Consider the following 22,737-nt stretch of genomic DNA (forward strand, 5'->3'; position numbering starts at 1 on the left):
GGGAGGGTCTCTGCCAAGTGAGAAGCTCAGAGGGGGTGTGAACTGTCAAGGCTGGAGGGGTCCAGGCAGAAATTGGAGGGTAAGTTGTTAATTTGTCAGCTGTCAATAGCTGCCCCCTCCCCCCCCCCCCCCCCCCCCGCCCCCCTCCTCTGAGAGGGTGCAGCAGAGGGAGCCAATGGAAGCATCTGTCCCGGAGACACTTGGGCAGAGAGAGAGGGAGGGAAGGACACACGAGCCGGGCTTGGAAGCAGAGAGGGAGGGAGGTGTGAGCTGGAGGGTGCGAGGAAAGCGGGGTCAGCACGGGTGAGACATCCTCAGGCAAGCGGCAGGGGTGAGGGTGGCACGAGGAAGGCTCTCTCAGCACCAGGGTGGCACTGCAGGCTACTGAAGGCGAGGCAGGTGCAGGGCGCTGGTGCCAGGAGGAGACCAGAGAGTCCACCCGAGCCGGGTGGAGCCGGGGAGCCGAGCCGGGTGGAGCCAGGTAGCCGAGCCGGGCAGCAGAGAGGAGAGACTGACGCGGTGCAGCCGGAATCCATTCTTCACACCCCTGCTCCGGGGCTGCGGCTACTGGCTGCAGGGCGGAGGCCACCCGGGGAGTAACCACAAATCTGAGGAGCAGAGCGGCACCTTCAGGGTGCCAAGGGGCGGCAGCACTGCCAGGGGGACGAAGAGCAGTACCGCCAGGGTGCCAAGGGGCTGCAGCACCGCCAGGGTGCCAAGGAGCCGCATCACTTCACTGTAGGGCAATGCCAGCTGCCACCCTTCTCATAGGAGTGATGCCAAGCGGCCTGGAGAGGGCATCTGACGCCACTCAAGGGTGATGTCTGGTTAGGGTTGTTCCTTGCACGTGCTTCTCGTTCCACAGGTTGCCCAGGGGCACAGGTTGACCCCATCAATCTTTAGAAATGGCACCTGTGCTGTAGGACCAAGAGACCCGACTGCCAAAGAGGCTGCACACCTGGGCACAGGTAGTCCTACCTGCACGTAGGCTTCAAGTCAGGCACATCCACCACTGGCGCCAAAGTCTGTGAAGAAGAATCGACGCCCATCACCCCTCCAGAGCACCCTCAGTCCTCTGACGAATGATCACCCACCTACAGGGGCCAAGACTGACAAAGGACCCTCACACCTGTGCGAGCATCACCAGCGGATACAACCATTCCACATACCTGAGACCCACTGAAGCAGCCAGAGGGTCCCCCAACCTGGGCAGGAGGAGCTCTGCCCCCAGCTGCTAAAATCAGCAAAGGTCCCCTCAACCTGGGCAGGAGAACCTCTTCTGCCACCCCCTAACACCACCAAAGGTTCCCTCCACCTGGGCAGGAGTACCTTGGCTGTCACCTGCCGATACCACAGGTGGGTCCACACCTGTGCAGACACACCTCATCAGCACCAGTCGGACCCCCGAAGACTCCACAGCAGGGGGCGCAGGGAACGCTGCCACCCAAGAGTCAGCACACCTGGGCAGGAGGCATTCTGTCATCACCAGCAGGAAACATCCACCAAATGACCTCAGGCCTGGCACCAGAACGACTATCTGGGAAGGCGGGCAAGGGGTTCTGTGACTTCCTGAGGGCTTGGCTGCCGTCTGTCAAGCATAGCAAAGGGACCTGACTTTTCTGCTGAACCCCCCACTTACCACCTGCCAAGGGACGGTCACACGTTCACTGCAGTGCCCTGGTCCGTCAGGATTGTCTGTTAAGGGACCTCCCTGTCCACTGGAGAAACCGACCAGAACACCCCTGAAGCTGCCGAAGAGCACACAGTGCAGAAAGGGACACCAGGCTGGGGCTCCTTGGATCTCATCAGAGGGTGGCGCCCCCCCCTGACAATCACACCCCAGAATCACTGACGCTCATTCACCTCAAATCATTCCCAGCAGGGGCAGCCCTGAGGGTGACCAGAATAGACCTCACCATGCTGAAATCCATGGAAAACTCCAGGAACTTCCGCATCGATGCCCTGCTGGCAGAGGAGCCCCCCAAGCCCCGGCCTGATGCCTCCCCGCAAGGACTGAGCCCAGCGCACTCGCCCGCGAGCCCGGGCATGGAGATGCCCACCCATCGGGCACATGCAGGGCCCATGTCCCACCTCATACCCAAGCCGGGCCTCCTGAACTTGCAGCCCTCTGGACTTACCGCTCTGAGCCAGGGGGCACTGCCAGCCATGTACCCAGCCCCGCTCTACCCCCTGGCCACCCAGCATCCTGCCTTCACCTACAGCGGCTTCGCCCACCTGCACCAACCCAGCCCAGAGCACCTGAAGGCGGTGGCCATGGCGGGCTCCTTCCCCCTGGAGCACTGGATCCGAGCGGGCATCGTGATACCCCGGCTGCCAGACTTCCACGGTGAGTACCCAGATGAAGGGGCAGGAGGGCAGGGTGGGCAGAGCCAGAAGGGGTGGACGCTGGTAACTGTGACCAGTAGAAGGGGCGAGAAATGGACTGCCGGGGATTAAGAGGAAGGGCATTTAATGCCACCTGGGGAAGAGGGCATGCCAGTGTGGATAAGAGCTAATGGCACGGAATAATGAATGCCAGGGCTGGGTAAAAGATGAAGAGCTGAATACGAGGCAGGAGGTCTCATGTCAAAGCTGGATTTCAATACTGTGCACTTCCGGGGAAGAGGGAGCCAGGGCTCGGAGGAAGGCTGAATGTCAAGGCTAGAAAGACATACTATGCACTTCCGGGGGAGAAGAGGCTAGGAGGAAGGTTGAGCCATGTCAATTAAGCTGGATATACATACTATGTACTTCCGGGGGAGCCGGGGCTAGGAGGAAGGTTGAATGTCAAGGCTGGATATACTTACTATGCACTTCCGGGGGAGAAGAGGCTAGGAGGAAGGTTGAATGGCACGGTTGGCTAGGAGAGGGTTCTGGTACCAAAGAGCGTGTCGTGGGGGCACGGGGCAGGGAGAAGGGGCGTAGAGAGGGACAGGGTTGTAGAGAAGGGGCTCTGGGGCTGGAATGTGCAGGGAACCATGGAACAGGGATCCTGGGGGTAGGGAGGGAGGGGACGCATTACTGGGATGCTGAAGCGGAGTGCAGGCAGCTGGACAGAGTTCTAAACGAGAGGCTGGTGCAGTGGCACCGAGGAGGGCTGCAGTGCAGTGGGCAGCCCATGGTGCAGTGGTACAGACAGGAGCACAAGGAGCAGTAACCTGGCACAGGGGACCCTCTGCTATGCAGGTTCAGAAGCCTGGTGCAGTGAGGAGACTCGGAGCGGTCTTGCAGTCAGTGCACGCAGTGATGTCCAGAGCAGTGCAGTGGGATAGTCCAGCAGGCTGGTGCAGTGATACATGTATAGAGAAGGGGGCGGTGGGTGATTCTGGGCCCCAAGGGTATAGTGGAGAGACGTGGAGCAGGAATTTGGGGCGGTCGAAGAGCACAAATCTAGAGGGGATAACTACCTTCAGGGGTACAGAGAAAGGACTAGAGGGTACAGCTCCGGGTGCAGCAGAGGGCTGTAGTGCAGGGCATACAGGAAGGAGTCAAGATCAGGGTATAGAAGGGTAGAGGGTGCAGTGCCGGGTACAGAAGGGGCTGTAATGCCTGGCTATGTGGGGTGGACTGAAGGGAAGAGGCACACAGAAAAGTGTAGAGGGTGGTGCACCGGGTACAAACGGGGCTGTCATGCCTGGGTATGGAAGATGGATTGAAGAGAAGAGGTATAGAGAAAAGTGTAGAGGGTGCAGTGCATGGTACAGATGAAGGCTGCACTGCAGGGTACAGATGAAGGGTGCACTGCAGGGTACAGATGAAGGGTGCAGTGCAGGGTACAGATGAAGGCTGCACTGCAGGGTACAGATGAAGGGTGCAGTGCAGGGTACAGATGAAGGGTGCACTGCAGAGGTAAGGAGGAGAGGCTGAAGTCCTGGGATATACAGAAAGGTGCAGAGAGTCCAGTGCAGGGTACAGAAGAGGGCATAGCAGGGGTATAAAGAAAGGTATAGAATAGTTACAAAGAGGTACATAGATGGGGCATAGGGCAGGCATGCGAAGGAACGGATGAACGTCACGAGTGTGTATTATGTGAGTGTTGTAGTGAGGGCTGTGACGTAGAGGTTGGTGAAAGGGTACAGGATGGGTATGGAGGAACAGCTGCGAGGCACTGGCATGTGTGGAGGGTACAGACGGTGTACTGCGAGGGTTGAAAGGATGTGTCGTGGTGCAAGCATGCAATATTCCTAATTATGCTCCAGTGTGTGGGGCGCGAACCCATCAACGCCCCGTACAGTGCATGCTAGCATGGCAAGAGGGGCTGTAGAGGCGGCGGGTGGATTGCAGGGCCACACTCCGGGGGACTTGGAATGAATGACAGGATAGACGGGTTTCATCATGTTTTCAACATTTTATTCTTGGCGGTGGTCATTTTTTCTTGTACATTTTTGGGGAGAATCAGAGCTGGTGTAGACAGCTGTCCTTCATGTTAGTGAGTTTAAGGCTTTCACAGGTTTTTTTAATACGTCTACCTACTACACAAACTTCATGAACCTCTACAGGATTTCGTGGTGTGAAATTTTGGATAATTTATGTCTACAGGAGACAGGTTCTAGCAAGACATGCTCTCCCCAGTCAGCCGCCTGATGTTATGTCCTGGGACTTTGAATGCAAGTTCAATCTTCAGTTGAGATACTCTCAAGTGAAAGTTATAAAATCTTGATTATTAGTAGTCGTGAAATTTCAACAAAAATATGTTGTTATTTTGCAGTCCCCGTATCTTGCTGTGTTTGGTCCCCATCATGGCGCTCTTCTGCAGGATGATTTAAAATAGTATATTTGCTTCAGTGCTGGTCAGTGGGGTCTCTGAGGTTCAATGCTTGTTTGCTGGAGTCAGGGTTGGGGCTCTATCACGGTTAGTGCAGGCCGCTACTACAGAACTGACAAAAATACCCACAGTGGCCACCCGATTGCAACAAAAAGCTCAAAAACGGTCTTGTTGAAAGTAAAAAAAGGACTGTCCAGTTGGCAAATTATCAGTTTGGTTATGGCTCTGAAAGTCCTTCCCCAGGCGCGGGGTGAGGGTTCCCCACACCTGAGATCAGCTGTGCTGCGGCATTGCATTCAGTTTGCAGCCTCCTCCCCAGCCCCTGCATCAATCACCCCTATTGGACGTTGCTGAATTCAACTTTTGGTGAGAGGTGGGAAATGGTGTTGACCTGGATGCAGATCTGGTGCTTGAAGATGACATCATTCCTGTGGCAAATGGGCACTGGGTGGAATAGGAGTGGTGTTTAATGACCCCTTTCCGGAAGCGCGTGGGGTGCCGCCACTGAGGACTCGACTCAAAACCATGTCTCAGTTCTTGGGGAGAGTATGTCCTGCATCGACCCACTTTTATTATGTGTGTTCCCAAAACATTAGCAAAAAATTTCAAGCGAGACACTTAGACATGTGGAGATAATTGTAAGGTAAATCTGCCTACCTTTTTTATTAATCATTCCTAAGATGGCCGCCTTCCTGGTAGAGGGAGCCAGGCTGCGACCACAGATGCCAGAGAGCAATTAAACTAAATCAGAGCTCACCAATGCTGGCGGGCTTCGATTGTTTCTGGGAGACAGTGTCCTGTCCAAAAGCCCAGAGGTTTGACAATCTCCCACTAATTTATTTATTTAAATGACATTAAATGTTTGAAATGGGTAGGGGTATAGCCGCCTGTCCCACTGATGTAATCCATAACATGTTTATCATAATTCCCAACATTTCTACACTGATGCAAGGGTCATTCAGATTTATTTAAATCACCTTGTTACTTATCATAACTGTGTACATTTACTGGTAATCTTGAATATAATTTATAAAAATTAACTTTTTGTGTCTTCCTCTGTTGAGGCATGATGACACGTAGCTCCTGCTTATATATATATATATTTTTTTTTTAAACTTTATTTACCAATTTTGGTGCAATAAACTTAACAAACGGTAGCGCTCACTGTCATTTCTACATCCAAATATTAATCAATCAGTGATGGTATAAATTGTAATCAACGCATCAGGAAACAAAAACAAGATAAGAAAAAGTGGAATACATGATCTCCTGCTTATATTTTCAATGATATAGAATTTGACGGAGTAATCATAGGACCCGGATCCCCCAGCATGTTCCCCACTCCCTTCTGATAACCTGACAACCCACATTAGAATCATCGACAGAGGTTTGCGTGGGTGTAAAACGGCCATGTTTAATATTTGACATTTCATAAAGATGACAAGGCATTTCAAATTCATTATTTACAATTATCAACACAATTTTATTATTGACTTTCAAGATCTTCATCAGCAGGATTTTAATCCTCCGGCACTAAGGGGCCTTCCGGCTCCCCTCTTCCATGCCGTGCATCCACGCAAGGTGCAACCCACCTGTGCCCATAAGGAATGGGCCCCAAACCTCTGATCATTGTCCGCCTTCTCCAGGGGCCCTATCCTCCGACCACCAGGCTGACCAGGGACCCAGGAGGCTCGTAACCTGTCGCCCTAGCCTCCCCAGCCGTGGCCATATTTTACAGTGGAGAGCTTACCGTCTCCCCCCCTCAGTGTTGGCCTAGGGAGTACGCAAGGCAGACTCCCGTCCATTCCGTCGGTCAATTTTACTGTTCCAAGGTCTTTCTACCGCAACACGTCCACATCTGTCCAATTATAGACAAAGCCATGTTATTTATCCTCCGGCAGATTCATGTAATCGTCGGCAGCAGTGATGCAGCCTCATTGTTTACATTGCGCTTTAGGTTAAACAAGGTTTTATTAGAGCCGGCCATCACCCCTTGTCCAAGGGTTCCTGATGGCTCTCCCTTCAGAGCCAGATTCCTGTTAGTTCTGTCTAACTCATCACTAGGCCGGGGTGAAATTTTAATGACACCGGCACAGTTAGCGCAATTTTAGTTATTATTACAATGACATTTACGTGAAATAACAGAGATTATCCAAACCATGTCGTGTAATGAGAATCCCCTTTGGGGAGAAATTGTAATACGAGATGCCCCGTTCGGATCATTTTTGAGAGCGCGCGGCAGTGTTTGAATGTGTGTGTCAGTTCCTTCAATGCGGGGAGGCAGCAAGCATTTTAGGTACATGTTTTTACTTGAGTAAAACCGTTTGGGCATTTTTGGAGCAAAAAAGAATCTAGAACATGAGCTGCAGTGTTTTGAATGTGACCGACTGGAAATCAAGGTGAAATGACACGTTTGAGTTGAATTTTTTCGTGAACTGAGCGTTTGGGTAATTTTTTGAGTGTGAGATGCATTTCTCATTACACGTAATTGGCATCATTTTGGCAATTTTGTGTAATGAAATGTATGCACAGTTACAGAGCTAATGCCATTTTGCCAAATTGCCTAATGTGCCCCTTGTTTGGGGGGCGAGAGGGGAGTTTTTGAGTGGCAGTGTTTTGAAACCGCGAGGCAGTTCCTTTAACGTGGGTAGTCAACAAACATTTCATTTAGATTGTTTTACTCGAGCGGACTCTTGGGGTGATTTCTGAGTGCAAAACTAGGAATCCTAACGCGAAGGCCTGCGTCTTGAGCGCAAGTGGCCATTCCTTTCACGCAGGTGGTCCACACACATTTCTGATACATTTTGTACCCAAGAGGACCATTTGGGGAATTATTTAGTGCAAAACTACAAATCCAAATGTAAGGGGGGGCCTTTTGAACATGAACGACCGGAAATCAACTTGAAATTACAGTTTCAAGTTGAATTTGTACTGGAGCGGACCGTTTGGCCAATGTTTTAATTATTAGTGCGTTTAACGTAATTTAGCATAATTTAGCATAATTTTGTATAATTACACTACAGCAAATTCTGTGTTTCGAACACCTTCCATGGTGCGGTGTCATTTCTGATTTTGAGCACATGAGCAACAACCTAATACAAAGGTACACTCAGCTGTTAATATCAGAGCAACTTTTGCTCTGGAATACCTACTCAGGATACCTCTCCGTGTTCCACATTAAGAAATCTAAGAGACCCAGTAGTCAAAATGTCCTACAATGTTATGTTAGAATTGTTGCCATCAGTTACCCTCAAAGTCCTGGGTCGCAGAATGTTGGGATCGCAGTTTCCACCAGTTATGCATCCATCTTCCAGACCCTCAACCTGTCTAATGAAACTGTTGCCTAGCAGTGAAACGGTGGACCACCACCATCGACCCAGACAGCTGTGCAGTATAAATACAACTCTTCAGAGTGACTGCACAATGCTCAATCGTCAAAGTTGTGCACAATATTCCTTTACTAATCAAGCAGTCCAGGCCAAATGCAACCGAGCAACTACGTTTTCTAAACCACAAAGCATTGTGGAGAAGTGTGGCTCAATAATTAGAGCGGCAGACCCTGAAGCAGAGGTCAGACCCAGGACCAGGGTTCAATTCCCGACGTGGCAGGGTCTTGACCTCAAATGTCCACGGACTCGATAATTCTCGCTTCGGTGCCTGACCTAATCATGGGTTCACACTCTGCAACTCTGGGCATTAAGCTTGCTTAATCTCCACAACAGCCCCCCCGCGGCGGGATGCCTGGCTTTCACCTTGGGGATGCCCGTTAGGGGCTATCTCACAGGGAAAAGCCAGGACGGGTTCCCAAGGCAAGCGCGGAGATACCCCTTCGGGGGTCGATTCAGGCGCTATATAAGAAATATATATTAATAATTGCAATAATACCCACATAAACCTCACAATCTATTGTCTTTTCTCAACCTGTGTTGCACCCTGCCCACCATAAAATGTGTAATTGTAAAATGCACATTCACCCCCAAAGGGGCGTCTTTGCGCAGAATAACAAATGTTCATTGTCATACAACCGCAGATGGATGACAGGCTGAGTGGATCCACCGGGATTTGAACCTGTGACCATAAGGTCAAACACAGCACCCTGCAGTGGATGCATTAGTGCTGTGTTTGACCTTATGGTCACAGGTTCAAATCCCGGGATCGGGGAAGAAAATGGCAGCCTGATATAGGATTTTACCTGTAAGTAGGGAGCGTGAAGGGGCCCTCTTCCTCGAGCCAATTTGGACCAGGGACCCCTTCCCCCGTGGCCAAGTTTAAAAACAGGACAGGGGGCAAAAGGCTCCCTTCTCCGCCGCACTGCCCTCCTCCCAGAGCGAATTGTGGCCCTGCGGACCACATCACCTTTGGCATTAATTAAGGGGTGGCGGGTGCACAGTTCCATCCCTCGACTGGATAGTGGCTCTAGGGACCCCATTCCCCAGGGCAAAATTGGAATGAAGAGGATAGGGGCCAGTAGGTCCTCCTTCCCAAACTGATTGTGGTCCCTGGAACCCCATCCCCTGGGGCCCGGTGTTAATTAGAAAGGGGAGAAAGGCCTTGCAACCCCCAACCCAAGTCAGTTAAAGCCCTGGGGGACCCCATTTCACAAACTGTGTCCCAGGAAGCCCACTCCTAGGACACAGGTGCCCTGCCCGCGGGACTTTTGGCAGGGACTTGCCTACTTCCACCCGATGGAAGCTGCAAAAAATGCTCTTGCAGGTAAGGAACATACATTTCTTTCCCTACCCCTGCTCTTGTGGGGGATGGGGTCCTTCGGGTCTAAGAAGTCTCTGGGCGAGTGGCCACTCGCCCCCCCCTCCCCCTCCACCCTTTAAAAAACATACAGTCCTGTGTGGAGTTTTAGCTTTAGGTATGGTAATAAAATATTACTTCATGTTTAAAAACTTAGAAATTCACTGAAAAACGAAGATTAAAGAAACATTATAGTTATGTGTGATAAAAAGATCTGTTTTTGTTTTTTTAAAAAGTCAAAAAATAATTCCCTTTGGGCGGATTACCATAGACACACAGGTTCTTGCAGACAAACAAATAGACTCACCAATATCAAATAGTAACAAGGAAGCAATATAAACAATTAAAAAATCAATATAAGTGAAAACACTCTAATAAAAGTAGATCTTTAGACAATTTATTAACATATATTATATTTTGTTAAAAAATGGGAAACACATACAGGACGAAACAATATATAATAAATAAATTCAACATTCCAATAAAAAGGAGCTACGGGAAAAGGACTAAATTCAAATAAAACGGTTATTTTGAATTTTCCTTAATTTTTTATTGCAGTTTCGCTCCTTGAGCATCGACACGTTTCGGCGGTATAGTTAGTATATGACCGCCTTCATCAGGGCAATTGTAATAATGTTTCCCAATGGTTCTGAAAATTCAAATAGAACCAGTCTTAGTTGTACATAATAATCACAACAAATCATATTATTTAAAAAAAACATAATGTATACACATTACTACATCCCTAAACATACATTAACATTGCTTCCAAATTACAAAAAACAAACAATACATATATATATACATATACATTGATTCTTTGTTTTTTTAAAAACCTTAGCAATTTACAGAAGAAAACAAAGGTTAAAGTAACGTTATAGTTAGGTGAAAATGTCAGTGACAACATTAACATTTTGAACTAAAAAAGGCATAGAAATTCACTAGTGATTCTTAGCAGAGGTAATTATAACTTGTGCCCCCACCATGCACTGCTTATTACCTCACATATTACAACATTCATTACATGTCCTATGATATCATTTATGACATCAATGATGACATCATCCAAGCTTCTTTTGTATACATAGCTCTGTAAATGGGTAAAGCATTAGCGCTATGAATGCAAGTATCATACGTACGACCCCCATATGCACAGCAAGCTTGTTATGAGCGACATTGACCCTATGCCATACCTTTCCTGGGTAGCTGAGTTCATGTTGACTACGAACCACAGATGAAAGGGTCCCTGTCCTGCACACAGTGCTCAATCTGCAGAGAGCTGTTCAGGGAAACCAAAGGTGCTCCAGATACTCAAGCCCTGTAACTAATGCCCTACTACGGTCTTTACCTCTATCAAACCCCTGACCGTCACCAAACCCACACTGAGAAATGAAATGGATATAAATAGAAAAGTAGGAACTGTTAACACTGTTTACTCTTTAGAGAGAGTTTACTCTAAACCACACTGTTTGCAGACAGTAAAACTCCCACGAGAAATGCACGACAGAGTATGGAGTAGTATCTACTAAGAACAGTGTATACACTGTCAGCTGCACACATAGTTACTCTTCAATATACAGATTTGGAACGTGTTCAATAGCTCTACACACCTATGGTCCATGAGAAGCACATGATGTTTGTAAACACTTACACCGCTTACTTGGACAAAGGCTGTGCACAATTAAGTAGAAAAGAAATATTTTTGCAGTCGCCACAGGGTAGGTAAGGTCAGTAACGTGGTTCCCTAGAAAATGTATTATTTGTGTTGCTAAGAACTTTGGTGCCGCTTGACAAATCTCCACAAAACGTTTCAAAAGCATGCTACTTTTTCACTAGTTTGTGCATGGCAGGTCTTTGGGTGATCCGTCCAGCAGGGGCCGAGAAAAAAAGGGGGTCCCAGAACAAGTTCTCCCCATTCATTGTCTCATAAGAACTTTAGACACATCTACAGCCTAAACCGTTGCATGGATTTGCACCAAATTTGGCAGAAAGCTAGTTCTAGGTCCAGAAAAAATACTTTTTCTCATTTGGTGTAAATCCGTTCAGTAGTTTTTGAGTTATTACTGCTCAAAAACGATGTATATATCGGCACAAGGAGCCTATGCGGATCTCAACAGATCTCAAGCTGAGATCTAATTGTCTGCCACCACCTCAACCAGGAAGTGGTGACAGCCATCTTAGGACTCGGGACCCAGTCCTGAGTCCTAAAAAAAAGAAAAAAGACACAAGGAGAAGGAGTTGGAATACCCTGACCCCCTAGACCTGGTGGTGGGTTCCTAGAGGTACCCCGCCTGGTGTCAAAAAGTTTATTTTTTAATTTTTGCACAGATTCTAGGAGAATCTGCGAACCTGTGGCAATTAGAAAAAAAACAAACAAACCATGACTTCCACGCCTATTTTTAAACAAGGGCCTGGACGAATTTTGTCTCGGGGACCCTATCTCCTGCAGCCTGCCTCATTTTTGAGGGGGCACATGGTCCCCTTCCCCGGGCTGTTTTCTGCATCTTGGACCCTATTCCTGGGTCCTGGCATTTTTGAATGGGAGGGGCACATACAGCCCCTTCCCCAGGCAGTTTTTAGCCCCAGGGAGCCCATTCGTCAGGGCCCAATGCATTTTTGAAGGGGACGGGGGCATGCAGCTCCACTCTTCGGGCCATTTATGGCACAGGGGCTCTATTCCCCAATGCCAGGTGTATTTTTAAAGGATGGAGGGCACATCAAATGAAAGGACACCACACAAGATATATATCTATACTACTATTATAAAGAGAGAATTTGCACCTTTTGGCCAGGTAAACTCGGGAACCACAGCGCCAATCTACACACACGATACATCTATGTTTCATTCGTTTCAAAATCTTTATTTCGATCACAGATCATAAAAGATACATAACAAAATATACACAGTTATAAACGTATTAAACATGATGTGATCCAATCGTTAAGACATTAAAATACATTAAAAGAAGAACAGAGGGTACAGTGTACTGTGCTAAAGTCTATCAGGGGGTCTGTTATACAAATCTTTTCAGCACGCGACTACGAGTAAACCACAGGGAGGTTAAAAATTTTGAAAGTGCAAAGACAACAATAGGAGAAAGATCTGTCTTTAAGACTCTAATCTACAAGACCCCTTCCTGAAATTTACCGGCACCATCTCAGAAACATCAATACCTTTTCTCGATCTAACCATCAGGCTAGAATCGGAATCAATCACTACCTCGTTATACAAGAAGGATACTGACAGAAACAGTTTACTCCTCTACCAAAGCCACCATACAAAAGCTCTGCGAGACAATTTGCCTTTTGGGCAATTCCTTCGAATACGGAGAAACTGCAGCTCTGTCCAAAACTTCAAACAAGAGGCCCAGACCCTGCAACATAAGCTCCAGGACAGAGGATACCCAACACGGTTGTTGAAGAAATCGTTAAAACGAGCATTGAATAATAACAGAGATGCCCTTCTCGAGGTTCACCCAAAAGAACCAGATGACACCATCACCTGTGTCACCTCTTACACCAGGCATTCGTCGTTCATTAAAAAAGCTGTGACCACACATTGGGGTATCTTGAACTCTGCAGGGATGGAACTGGCGCGACCACGGTTTGCTTTCAAGAGGACCGCGAACCTGAAGGACACACTGATCCACACCCGCCCAAAGAAATCGTGTACTCGAACAGTCAGGACTCTATGGGATCTACCCCCTGTCACTGGACACTACAGGTGTGGTTCCTGTGTAGTATGCCCCCAAACGATCCAAGGTAAAACTATTGAACTCCCAGGGGATTTCATCTGGACTATAAACAAACACACCAACTGTAACAGCTCGAGATGTATATATATCTTAGTGTGCCCCTGCAAGATGCTGTACATCGGGATGACGATGCGTCCTGTCAAACAACGCATAATGGAGCACAATAGTAATATCCGATGTACCAAAACACACACCAGGCTTTATGACCACTGTAAGGAACACAAACACACCACTGAAGAGATACAGTGGACTGTCCTAGAATGCCAACCTGGAATGAACCAACAAGCCCTGTTCAGACTGGAGCAGAGATGGGTACACCGTCTACATACCGATGGAAATGGTCTAAACGATGCAGTGCCCTGGACAATGCTCACCAGATAGCTGAATGCTGGGACTACTTTGTCCTTATTATGCCAGAAACTTTTCGAACCAAGAAATAGAATTACCCCTGTCCCTGTTGTTAGCATAGAGGGATCTGTAGATGAACCTACTACTACCTCCTTAGCAATATCAACAGTGTTTCTATACTACTTCCCCCATCCAAGATGGCACCCAGCTTTTCTTCCCTCCTCGACATACAACGAGGGAATCTTCGCTGTTCATTCACGGCATTCCGTTGCCTGGCAACACGCCCTGAACACGCCCACCTAATGCCCGCACTTCCCGGTCTTAACCAGAGTCTCCGGGACGTTGCAGCTCCACCGGCTGTCCTGCGGTATCATCCGAAGTGGGAGGGGTAGGTGCCTAGACGCCCTCTGCCAAGAACAATCAGGTAAGGCGCTCTGCTCCGTGCTACGACCTCCGCGAGCGTTTCCATCTGATCGCCGTGGCAGGGACCGAGCTTGAAGCGGGTAAAACGGTAAGACGCGCTGACCGACCAATCCCTAACCTGGCGGCAATACTTACTCCTTTCAGGTGTCTTACACCAAGTTCTGGCCCCACCAGGTCAGCGCGAGGGAGCTTCCCTAGTAAAGAATACGGGTAAGGTCCTAACTAAGCTCGTTTACGCTACAATATCCCGGCATGTTTGTTGGTTCACCATAAGGTTTAGTCCCCTTTTAGCACACTGACGCCATCTAGTGCTCGTCTTTTCAAGGAAATGTCTAAATATTGTTTTTTTTTTTTTTTTTTCTCCGTAAATGTTGTCTTAAACACTGCTTGAAATCACGTGTGCCAATGGCTAATTCTCAGCCGTCTAGATCACAAGATTTTTAACGCATGACATGTTTCAGCAAAATGAGTCTGATATATACTATTGTGCATGCCATATCCCAGGGCAGACCTCATGCATGCCCATCAAATGTATACTCCTGACAGTCACAGAACGCGAGAATTCCACGTTCTTCTCAATGGCTTTCTGTCTCTCTCTCACTCTCATATCTCTTCACGATGGGGCCTCCAGAGACCCATCGACACCTCGCTACACTATTCTAGCATGTCAAAGGTGCATGTAAGGTCTACCGAGGGACATAGAGAGATATATAGAATCTTCTGATGACGCCCTTCTTCTCCTCTCTCCTATTCAGTTCTGGGAAGGGTCCTGACGAAGGATTACCATACGACACACACCAGGTCGTATACTGGATCCCTCTGACCACTGAGGGATCCCCTGCAATTATATGAGCACTGTTTATATTTTTTGGTCCTGACGAATTGCCTTCGTGGCGAGAAACATGTTGACCATTTGTTCACTAAGGGTTGAATGAGGCTCTACTACATTGATTGTCCCGCCTCAATACCCCTTACTATTTTAATAAAGCAGTGAGCCATGCCATTAAAAATCTATCTTTTGGACTCTACTGACTTTTTTTAATCTCACCCACGCTCACTTTTGCACAACCATAAACCCCTTCTTTTTTAGGCCCCTCACACCCACATACCCTTTGGCTACGGAATAGAAGATCCCCGCCAAAGTGCGACATCTGTTGTTGCCCGACAGGCATTGCACCGCCAGTCTGTCGCAGGGGCAGGATACCGATGATGACGCTGGACGATCACCGGGTGGGATTACAAGTGTAGTCCAACCGGTGACCTGTGTGAGGTATCCCTAAAAATTCCGAAAAGGGTCCACAACACTCACCCTTTCTGCCTGACTCGATGAGAGAGAGGCTCATGCCAGTCATTTAGTTGACTTTGCCCGGGGAACTCTGTATTATTAGTTGTTGTTTAAGACTCTATAGGCAGGTTGGAAGGATCTGAAGCCCAAGTTCCTGAGTAACGGGACTAACCAACATTTCCTGCTCCTCTCGTAGCCCTTGCAGAAGAAAACCGCGTGAACTTCATCCTCCTTCGGATGAGCACAGACAGGGAAAGTTGCTATGGTGGAGCGAGGAGACCAAGACGCTGTAAAAAATGCTAGAGGGAGGCATCCGTATCTCCATTGAAAGAATAGTTTCCTCGTTAGCAGAGGGGAGATCGCATCAAGAGTACTTCGAGACAGTAAGAGTCTTTCGCTTTCAGGAATAAGTGTGTCACGGATCCTTCACGGCTGTCGTTGATAGCTCTTGTGAGCATCAGTTCGTAGTATGCTCTCGCGAGTACCTTCTTTGAAATCTTTGTACAGGAGTTGGAAGGATCCGTCCATAGTTCCGGGTAGCCCAGATCCTCGAGCCTTCCCTTGACATAGGTCAGCCACGGGATCCTCGTGGCATTCCGCAGCTGCAAGAATTCCTGGAGTTCCTCTCTGTAATTTAAGAGATCGGGGCTGCACCACAAACGCCTCCAAAAGGTTAGGGGTTTAAGACCTAGCTCCTCTGTTATTGGTCTTACTCCCAGATCTAATCTAAGGGGGAGTAATGGAGTGCTCTGGGGGAGGGCAGTGACCTGTCTCAGGAATTTATTTTCGGTGGACTGTAACTTTGGGAGATGAGTGTGACCCCAGAGCTCACCCCCATATGTGACACCCACCCGTGCTTGAGTTTTATATATGTGAATAATTGGGGTTAGTGGACGATAAAAGGATTTGTTCGCCAGGCGCATAGTGCCACCCGCCAACTGTGCCAGTTTGATGGTCACTTTGGCCTGATGAGACGTCCACGATAGATGTTCGTTTAACGTGATCCCCAAATATTCAATATTGTGCACACGTTCCAGTTGTGTTGTGCCTAGCTTGGGTGGGGCTCGATTCTGGGGGTTGGGGTTCAGGATCATGAACTTAGTTTTTTGGGGGTTGATTTCCAATCCCCGATCATTACAAAAGTCTAGAAAACCGTCCAAAATGTGCTGAATCCCCATGGGGGATTTAGACAGCAGCAGGGTGTCGTCTGCAAACATGATTGCAGGCACCCTGCTGCCGGTCAATTTTGGGGCATCGGAGTTGGGGATCCTGTTTAGGTGGGCAACAACCCCGTTCACAAAGATGCAGAACAGGGTCGGTGCGAGCACGCAACCCTGTCTCACACCTCTGCGAACGGGGAACCTTTCGGTTAGTTTGCCACCTTTGCCACACCTTACGCGAGCGTAGTTGTTGTGGTGGAGTCTCATCAGGATTGTCAGGATGTCAGTAGGGACATTCAACTCTTCCATGACTCTCCATAGCCTCGCTCTGGGAACCAAATCAAAGGCGGCACGTAAGTCTACAAAGATGGTATATAGACTGCCGCCCTCGATTACAGCTGTTCTCCAGTAGAGGAGATTTAACCTGAAGATTTGGTCTATGGTTGATACACCCTCCCTGAATCCTGCCTGGTAAGGGGACAAAATTTCCATTTCTTCGGTCCAGGCCTGCAGTCGATTCAGAATCAGTCTACCGAACAATTTTTGGGATATGTCGATTAGACTGATAGGACGATAGTTGGAAGGGAGCAGGGGGGATCCCTTTTTGTAAATTGGGACCACCTCTGCTCCCCTCAAAGTATCGGGCACCTCCAGTCCCCCCGCAATGGCATTGAATATTAGTGTAAGATAGGGTGCCCATATCCCGGGTTCCTGCTTAAACAGGTCCCCGGGCACCCCATCAAGTCCTGGGGCTTTTCCGGCAGCTAGGCCTTTAATGGCGTCCCTCACTTCTTTTTCAGTGAAAACAACCCTAGTGGGACAGGATGAAATTGTGGGACCATCTCTGTTCTGTTCACCCCCACCCTCTGCGTACAGGGCCTCAAAGTGGGTCTGCCATACCGTAGGGGCTATATTGGGCTCTATTGCGGAGGATAAATCCTCCGTGCCGTTCGCCACTACGCGCCAAAATTTACGGGAATCTCTAGCTGTTAATGCATTAGTGAGGTTTTCCCAGTAGTCGTGGTCCCATTCTGCCCTTGCGTTCTCCAGGAGGATTTTATATGATCTTCTCCTGGCGCGGATTTCATCTTTGTTATGGTGTTCCTTTATAGCAAGTAGCAAGTGGGCCTTGGCTTCCCTGCAAGCGGCATTATACCAAGATGTCTTCGGTTTAGGGCCATTCCTTTGCCTTGCAGATGAGAATAGGTCCTGCTCTAGGGTGGTGATGATGCCTGCATGTATTTGTGCAAGCTCTCCTCTAGTAGCATCGTCTAAGACCCTAGTTCCTAGCTGGAAGGCATCCTCCAGTAATGGGATTATCCTTTCATATAGCCGGGATATTCGTTCTGGGTTGCTGGCCAGTTTCTCCCACTTGACCTTCCTACGATTATTTTCAAGTAGGAGGCCCGTTTTATCTTTGTCCGACCCATTGATTATTGCCTCTCTCCCAGGCAGGGAATAAGTCAGTTCCAGGGAATTGTGGTCACTGTCTAATCTTGGGGTGACTTTAAAGTCGACTATTGCTGGCCACATAAACAGTTTGACCATAATATAGTCCAATCTGGATTCGCTGCCGGGTTTGTTAAAAGTATGGGTACTTGGTGTGTCTGATTTGGTACGACCATTGCATGCCCTTAAACCAAGGTTAAGGGTGAGGGCAGTTATCTGTAGGGCTAAAGGAGTCCAGGCCCGTGGGGGTGGTGCCACCGTCTCAGGTATAAGCCAATATGAATCTTCCTCCAGGGAAGGACCATCACGTAGCCCAGGCAGTGGTTCGTATTGAGCATTGAAATCGCCTCCTACCAGGCAAGCAAGTTCGCTTGGGATTCCTTCTAAGAGCTTGGCTAGCTCATCCACTGTGCCAGATTCTTTGTGCATTGGAACCGGCCTTGAGTAGATATTGATTACTAGCAACTTCGATGAGTCCGGCCACTCAAGTGAGACAGCCAATAGATCATCAGAAGCGGTCTCTAAATAAGTAGCTTGGCAACCTAAGTCCGTGGCTACCCATGTAGTTAGTCCCCCAGATGGCCTACCCCTTTCCCCCCATTTAGCTGCTTTAAAGAAGGAGGCAAAACCCGGGAATGCTCTTTCTTCGCGCGCCCAAGTTTCTTGTAGAAGAATGATATTTTTTGATCTGATGTATGTACCCCATTCTGTGCAATCTATTTTGCTAGCAAGGCCTGCCACATTCCAAGAAATCACTGTTATTTCTAGTGGTTGGGTGGAGGCCCTGCCCATAAAAACCGAGTTGGTAGTGGTACACTCGTGGGGCGGCCGTGGATTTGTGGGGACGAGGGACGTACCCTTGGGTCTGTTGTCAGGGGAAGGAGAGGAAGGCGTAACGCTTGGAACCTGTCTGGGATCAACTGTGCCAGGTGCTAAAAAATAAGTATCAGCAGCTGTGGCGAATTTGGGCTCGTTTGTGGGAGATATTTGAGTAGCGCTCCCCTCATCAACCGCATGTCAGTCTACCATTTCAAGACTGCTGTATCGGTTATGGGTAGATAAATAGGCGGGGTAGTGTATTCTATGTGGCCCTGGAATTCCCCTCCTGTGTCCACCACCTCCCCCCCTCCTTCTTGTGACAGTTTCCCAGCCGGCCTCATCCCCATATGTAGGGAACTGCTCTGTTGGTCTTTCCCTGTGTGACGGATAGTTGTTGTTCTCCCTGTGACAGTTTTCCCAACCCTTCAGCAACTCCTGGTGGTACCTCCACCTGTGGTCCTCAAGGTTATACAGATTTGAGGGGTAAAAAAATGAGAGGGGTAATGGTTGGATGGTGCTAGCAAAATCCTCATCAGCAGCACAGGTACAGATATATGCGGCTGTATTCGGATCTCTGAAGGTGACCAGAATACAGTCACCTCTAATGGATTTCTTAGTGTAGCCCACCCACGTTGCCCTCCTAGCCATGGATATATCGCTAGTAGTTCCTCTCGGTAGCGGTCTGTTTACGGAGAGCCAGTTGATTACTTTGTTTTTGAGTGAAGTGGTGGATTCAAATGTGGTGGAATTTAGTTCAGGAACCCCCGCCAGAACTAGAGTGTAGGGTGCTGCTTCTGGGGGGAGGTTTATGGATTTAGGTTTGGGAGTAGTATTAGGTTTCTCTCCAGTAGTAGGAGGATCTCTCTTAGCTTTAGCCGGAGGCGGAATATTATCTTCCAGTGGAAGGGTTGATTTTGGGGTAGCAGTTGCCGTTTGTTGGGTAGGGATAGGGGCCTTGTTTGCAACTAGTGATGCCGGAGCGTTGATTGGTGCAGGTTGTGAGGGTTTGGGATTAGTTTGTGTGGGCTTATTATTTATTGTTGTGGGAGGACCATTGCCTTTGGTGGATTTTGGTCCTGGTCCATCTCTTGTTGTTTTGGCCCCACTGTTAACAATTTTCCTTGAGTCGGCAAGTTGCACGGTTGCCTTTTCGATGCTAACTAGTCTAGCTTCGATCTTGATAAGTCTTGCCTCAAGGGGGCTCAGCAGAGACCTAACTAGTGTGCCTATATCCTCTAAAGTGATGTCGTCTGAGGTAGTGTCTAATGGTGCGTTGTTGCTGAGTTGTGGTAGTGAGGTTGAATTGATCATTCTAGGGGGAGATGGCGGTCCTGATATATTCACAATAGGGTCAGAGGAAGCACCTTTCTCCCTTTTGCCTCTGACTTGCTTGGATTTCGGAGTTTTGGTCCTATGATCTTCTTTATTTTGAAGCCCCTGCTTCTTTTTAGGAATAGCCCCTTCCCTAGTACCCCTATTGCTATCTAAGTTGGTTCCTGCAACTTTGGCTGTCTCAATGTTCTCTGTGGTTATAAGCTGGGGAATTTGGGTGTTAGGTAGGGCCATAAGGCTCATGTCCTCATACATCTATGAAAATGTCAGGGTGTGTAGATGGACATAGGCTATATAAATAAAAATAAAAAAGTAAATTAAAAAAATTACGTTTCTAAACAAAGTACTCCGCTGAAAGTAGCGCCGGCCGGGACCTAGCGCTGGCCACGACGCGACGTGCGTGATGACGACAAGGAGGAGGGCGGTCCAGTAATGCCTCGATTTCAGTCTCTCAGGGCCGTGTCTCTCTTCTATGTCTACGGCGCTGAGAGTCCGAGAGACGAGTGCGGTGGAGCGGAGGGTCCGCGCTTGAGCGCACTGCCCGGAGAGTTGCTGGAACGCATCCTCTGCTCCCCAGGACTTACTGCCGCGCTGCTCGGAGCTGCCGAAGGTTGCGGGATCTTTGCGGGGCCAGAGGAAAGGTGTAGAGGCAGCAGTTTCGGAGGAGGTACTGGGGTGCAAAGGGTTTAGGATTAGAAGAACAATTCGGGGGCCGCGAGTGAGTCTGGGCGGGAGAGGGGCGCGAGTGAGTCTGGGCGGGAGGGGGGCGCAAGTGAGTCTGGGCGGGAGGGGGGCGGGAGTGAGTCGGGGCACGAGTGAGTCGGGCGGGAGGGAGTCGGTGCGGGAGGGGGGCGGGGCGGGAGCGGGTGTACTGCCCCCAGCCCCTTTCTGCCCCAGGCAACGCTGGGGCGGGCTGCTAGTAAAATATATATGTATTTATTACTAACACAACCCCTCTGAACTCTTTATGAGGTCAGAGATCGAGATACAGCTCAAGTTACTCAATAAGCATAATTTAAGTTGCACAAATACAATTCTGCCCTAGGGGCCTCACGAACCATTTACTAAGTAAGTGGTATAAGAAGTAGGAGGACCACGGGAGGCGTTTGCAGTGTCTAAACACACACACGAGTTAACATGGACTACAATAAAACCCCTTTAAAATAGGACACTTCGAGAGTCAACACACATGGGAGCACCAGAGTACTCAAGTTACCTCACCCAGGGAAGCCGGGTGCATAGGTGTTCTTTCGTGTCGGGTTTTGTCGCTGTTTCCTAAGGAGAGCTGCAAGAAAGTGCTGCAGGCGACCAGGAGAAAAGCGTCTGAGTGGATCCAAGGGTGGATCGGAGTAGTGAAGAACCTGAAAGCAGAGGGGACAGAGTCTGGGTCACTAGCCAGTGACCATGAAGCAACCAGGCAATGTCGAGATGCAATCAGGTGAAGAGGTGAAGCTTGTCTCTGCAGCCACGAGGACCAGGAGGTGTCGGCGACGACCAGGAGCTGGATTCGAGCTGTCCAACAAAGGATCTAGTTGACTGCGGTGTCGGTATCCGGATTAATCCCAACAAGCTTTGGCAAATGCAATCCATGCAGGATGGGAAGATTGGCTTCAGTTCAGACCAGCAAGGTCTGGGGAGCTTCTCCTTCACAGGGAAGCTGGAGCACGGCCGGAGCAACCAGGTAAGCAGTGTAGTTTCAAAAAGAAGTCTTTGTAGGGCTCACTAGCCAATGGGCTAGCAACCGGTAAGACACAGTGAGCTGAAATGCAGGCGCAGGCCCCACGCGGCACTCGTGGAGTGTGGAGGGCTGAGCTTCGGTGCAAATGCTGCTCGGTTCTGGGGCTTCTCAAACTCCAATTTACAACTTCGAGGGTACCTCAGAAGCTGCACAGTTAGCAAAGAGCAGATAGAGCACCATCTCACATAAAACCAAGCACTCTGCCTTCAGGATTGTCAAGGCCTGCCATAGGCGTGACTTATAGGTATATATGTGTCTATATATATGGATAGATATAGGAATACTATATCTAAGCAAGGGGTGATTACACCACCTTGCCCAAGCTGAGTGATCAGCCTGTGGTGTCAGTTTGGAGGGCCAGCCAGGGGTGGCATAATTCATGCTGCAGCCCCTGGTAGGCCTTGGATGCACCTATGCCCTGGGTACCTATGGTACACTATACAGTGGCTCACAAATGTGGGCCAATTCCCAATTAGGTATGTACCTAAAGTACATGGTATCAATTTAGAGAGAGAGCAGATAGCCTGGGGCTCTGAATAGAAGGATCCCATGCCAACTAAGTCAGAAACCAGCTAAAAACTAGGCAAAAAGTTGGGGTAACCATATAGTCAGATATCCACATTCCTACATGATCTGTCTTGATCATTTCTAAAGAACTATTAGAGCAAGTACAGGTATAATTGCAATATTACACAACATTAGTGAATATTGTATATAGTTTCTATTTTATTTCCCAGCTCTTGGCCCTTCCAGCGTACAAACGTAAACAAACAGGCACTTTTTTTCTCACAAGCAAAAGTGGCAGCTCGTTGCTTCATAGGGAAGACCTGGTATACTGTGTGCCGTAATTAGGATTGGTGAGATTTTGGCAGCTAATTGGTTGGTTTCGTCACATGCATAGAAAACCCCAGGTCATG

General features: G+C 48.8%; 1 protein-coding gene across 1 annotated transcript in view; it reads left to right on the plus strand.

Annotated features, from left to right (window-relative positions):
• Nucleotides 1-275: 275 nt before the first annotated feature.
• The window catches only part of LOC147729535 (motor neuron and pancreas homeobox protein 1-like), a 138,609-nt gene continuing 116,147 nt past the window's right edge, over nt 276-22,737 (plus strand). Inside the window, exons 1-2 of the mRNA XM_086958445.1 lie at nt 276-674; nt 724-2,347. Of these exons, the coding sequence (XP_086814571.1) occupies nt 1,918-2,347 (430 nt within the window). The 5' untranslated portion in view covers nt 276-674; nt 724-1,917. The remainder of the gene's footprint in view (nt 675-723; nt 2,348-22,737) is intronic.

The sequence above is a fragment of the Lissotriton vulgaris genome, chromosome 2_1, assembly GCF_964263255.1.
Source record: "Lissotriton vulgaris chromosome 2_1, aLisVul1.2, whole genome shotgun sequence".
NCBI classification, from domain to species: domain Eukaryota; kingdom Metazoa; phylum Chordata; class Amphibia; order Caudata; family Salamandridae; genus Lissotriton; species Lissotriton vulgaris.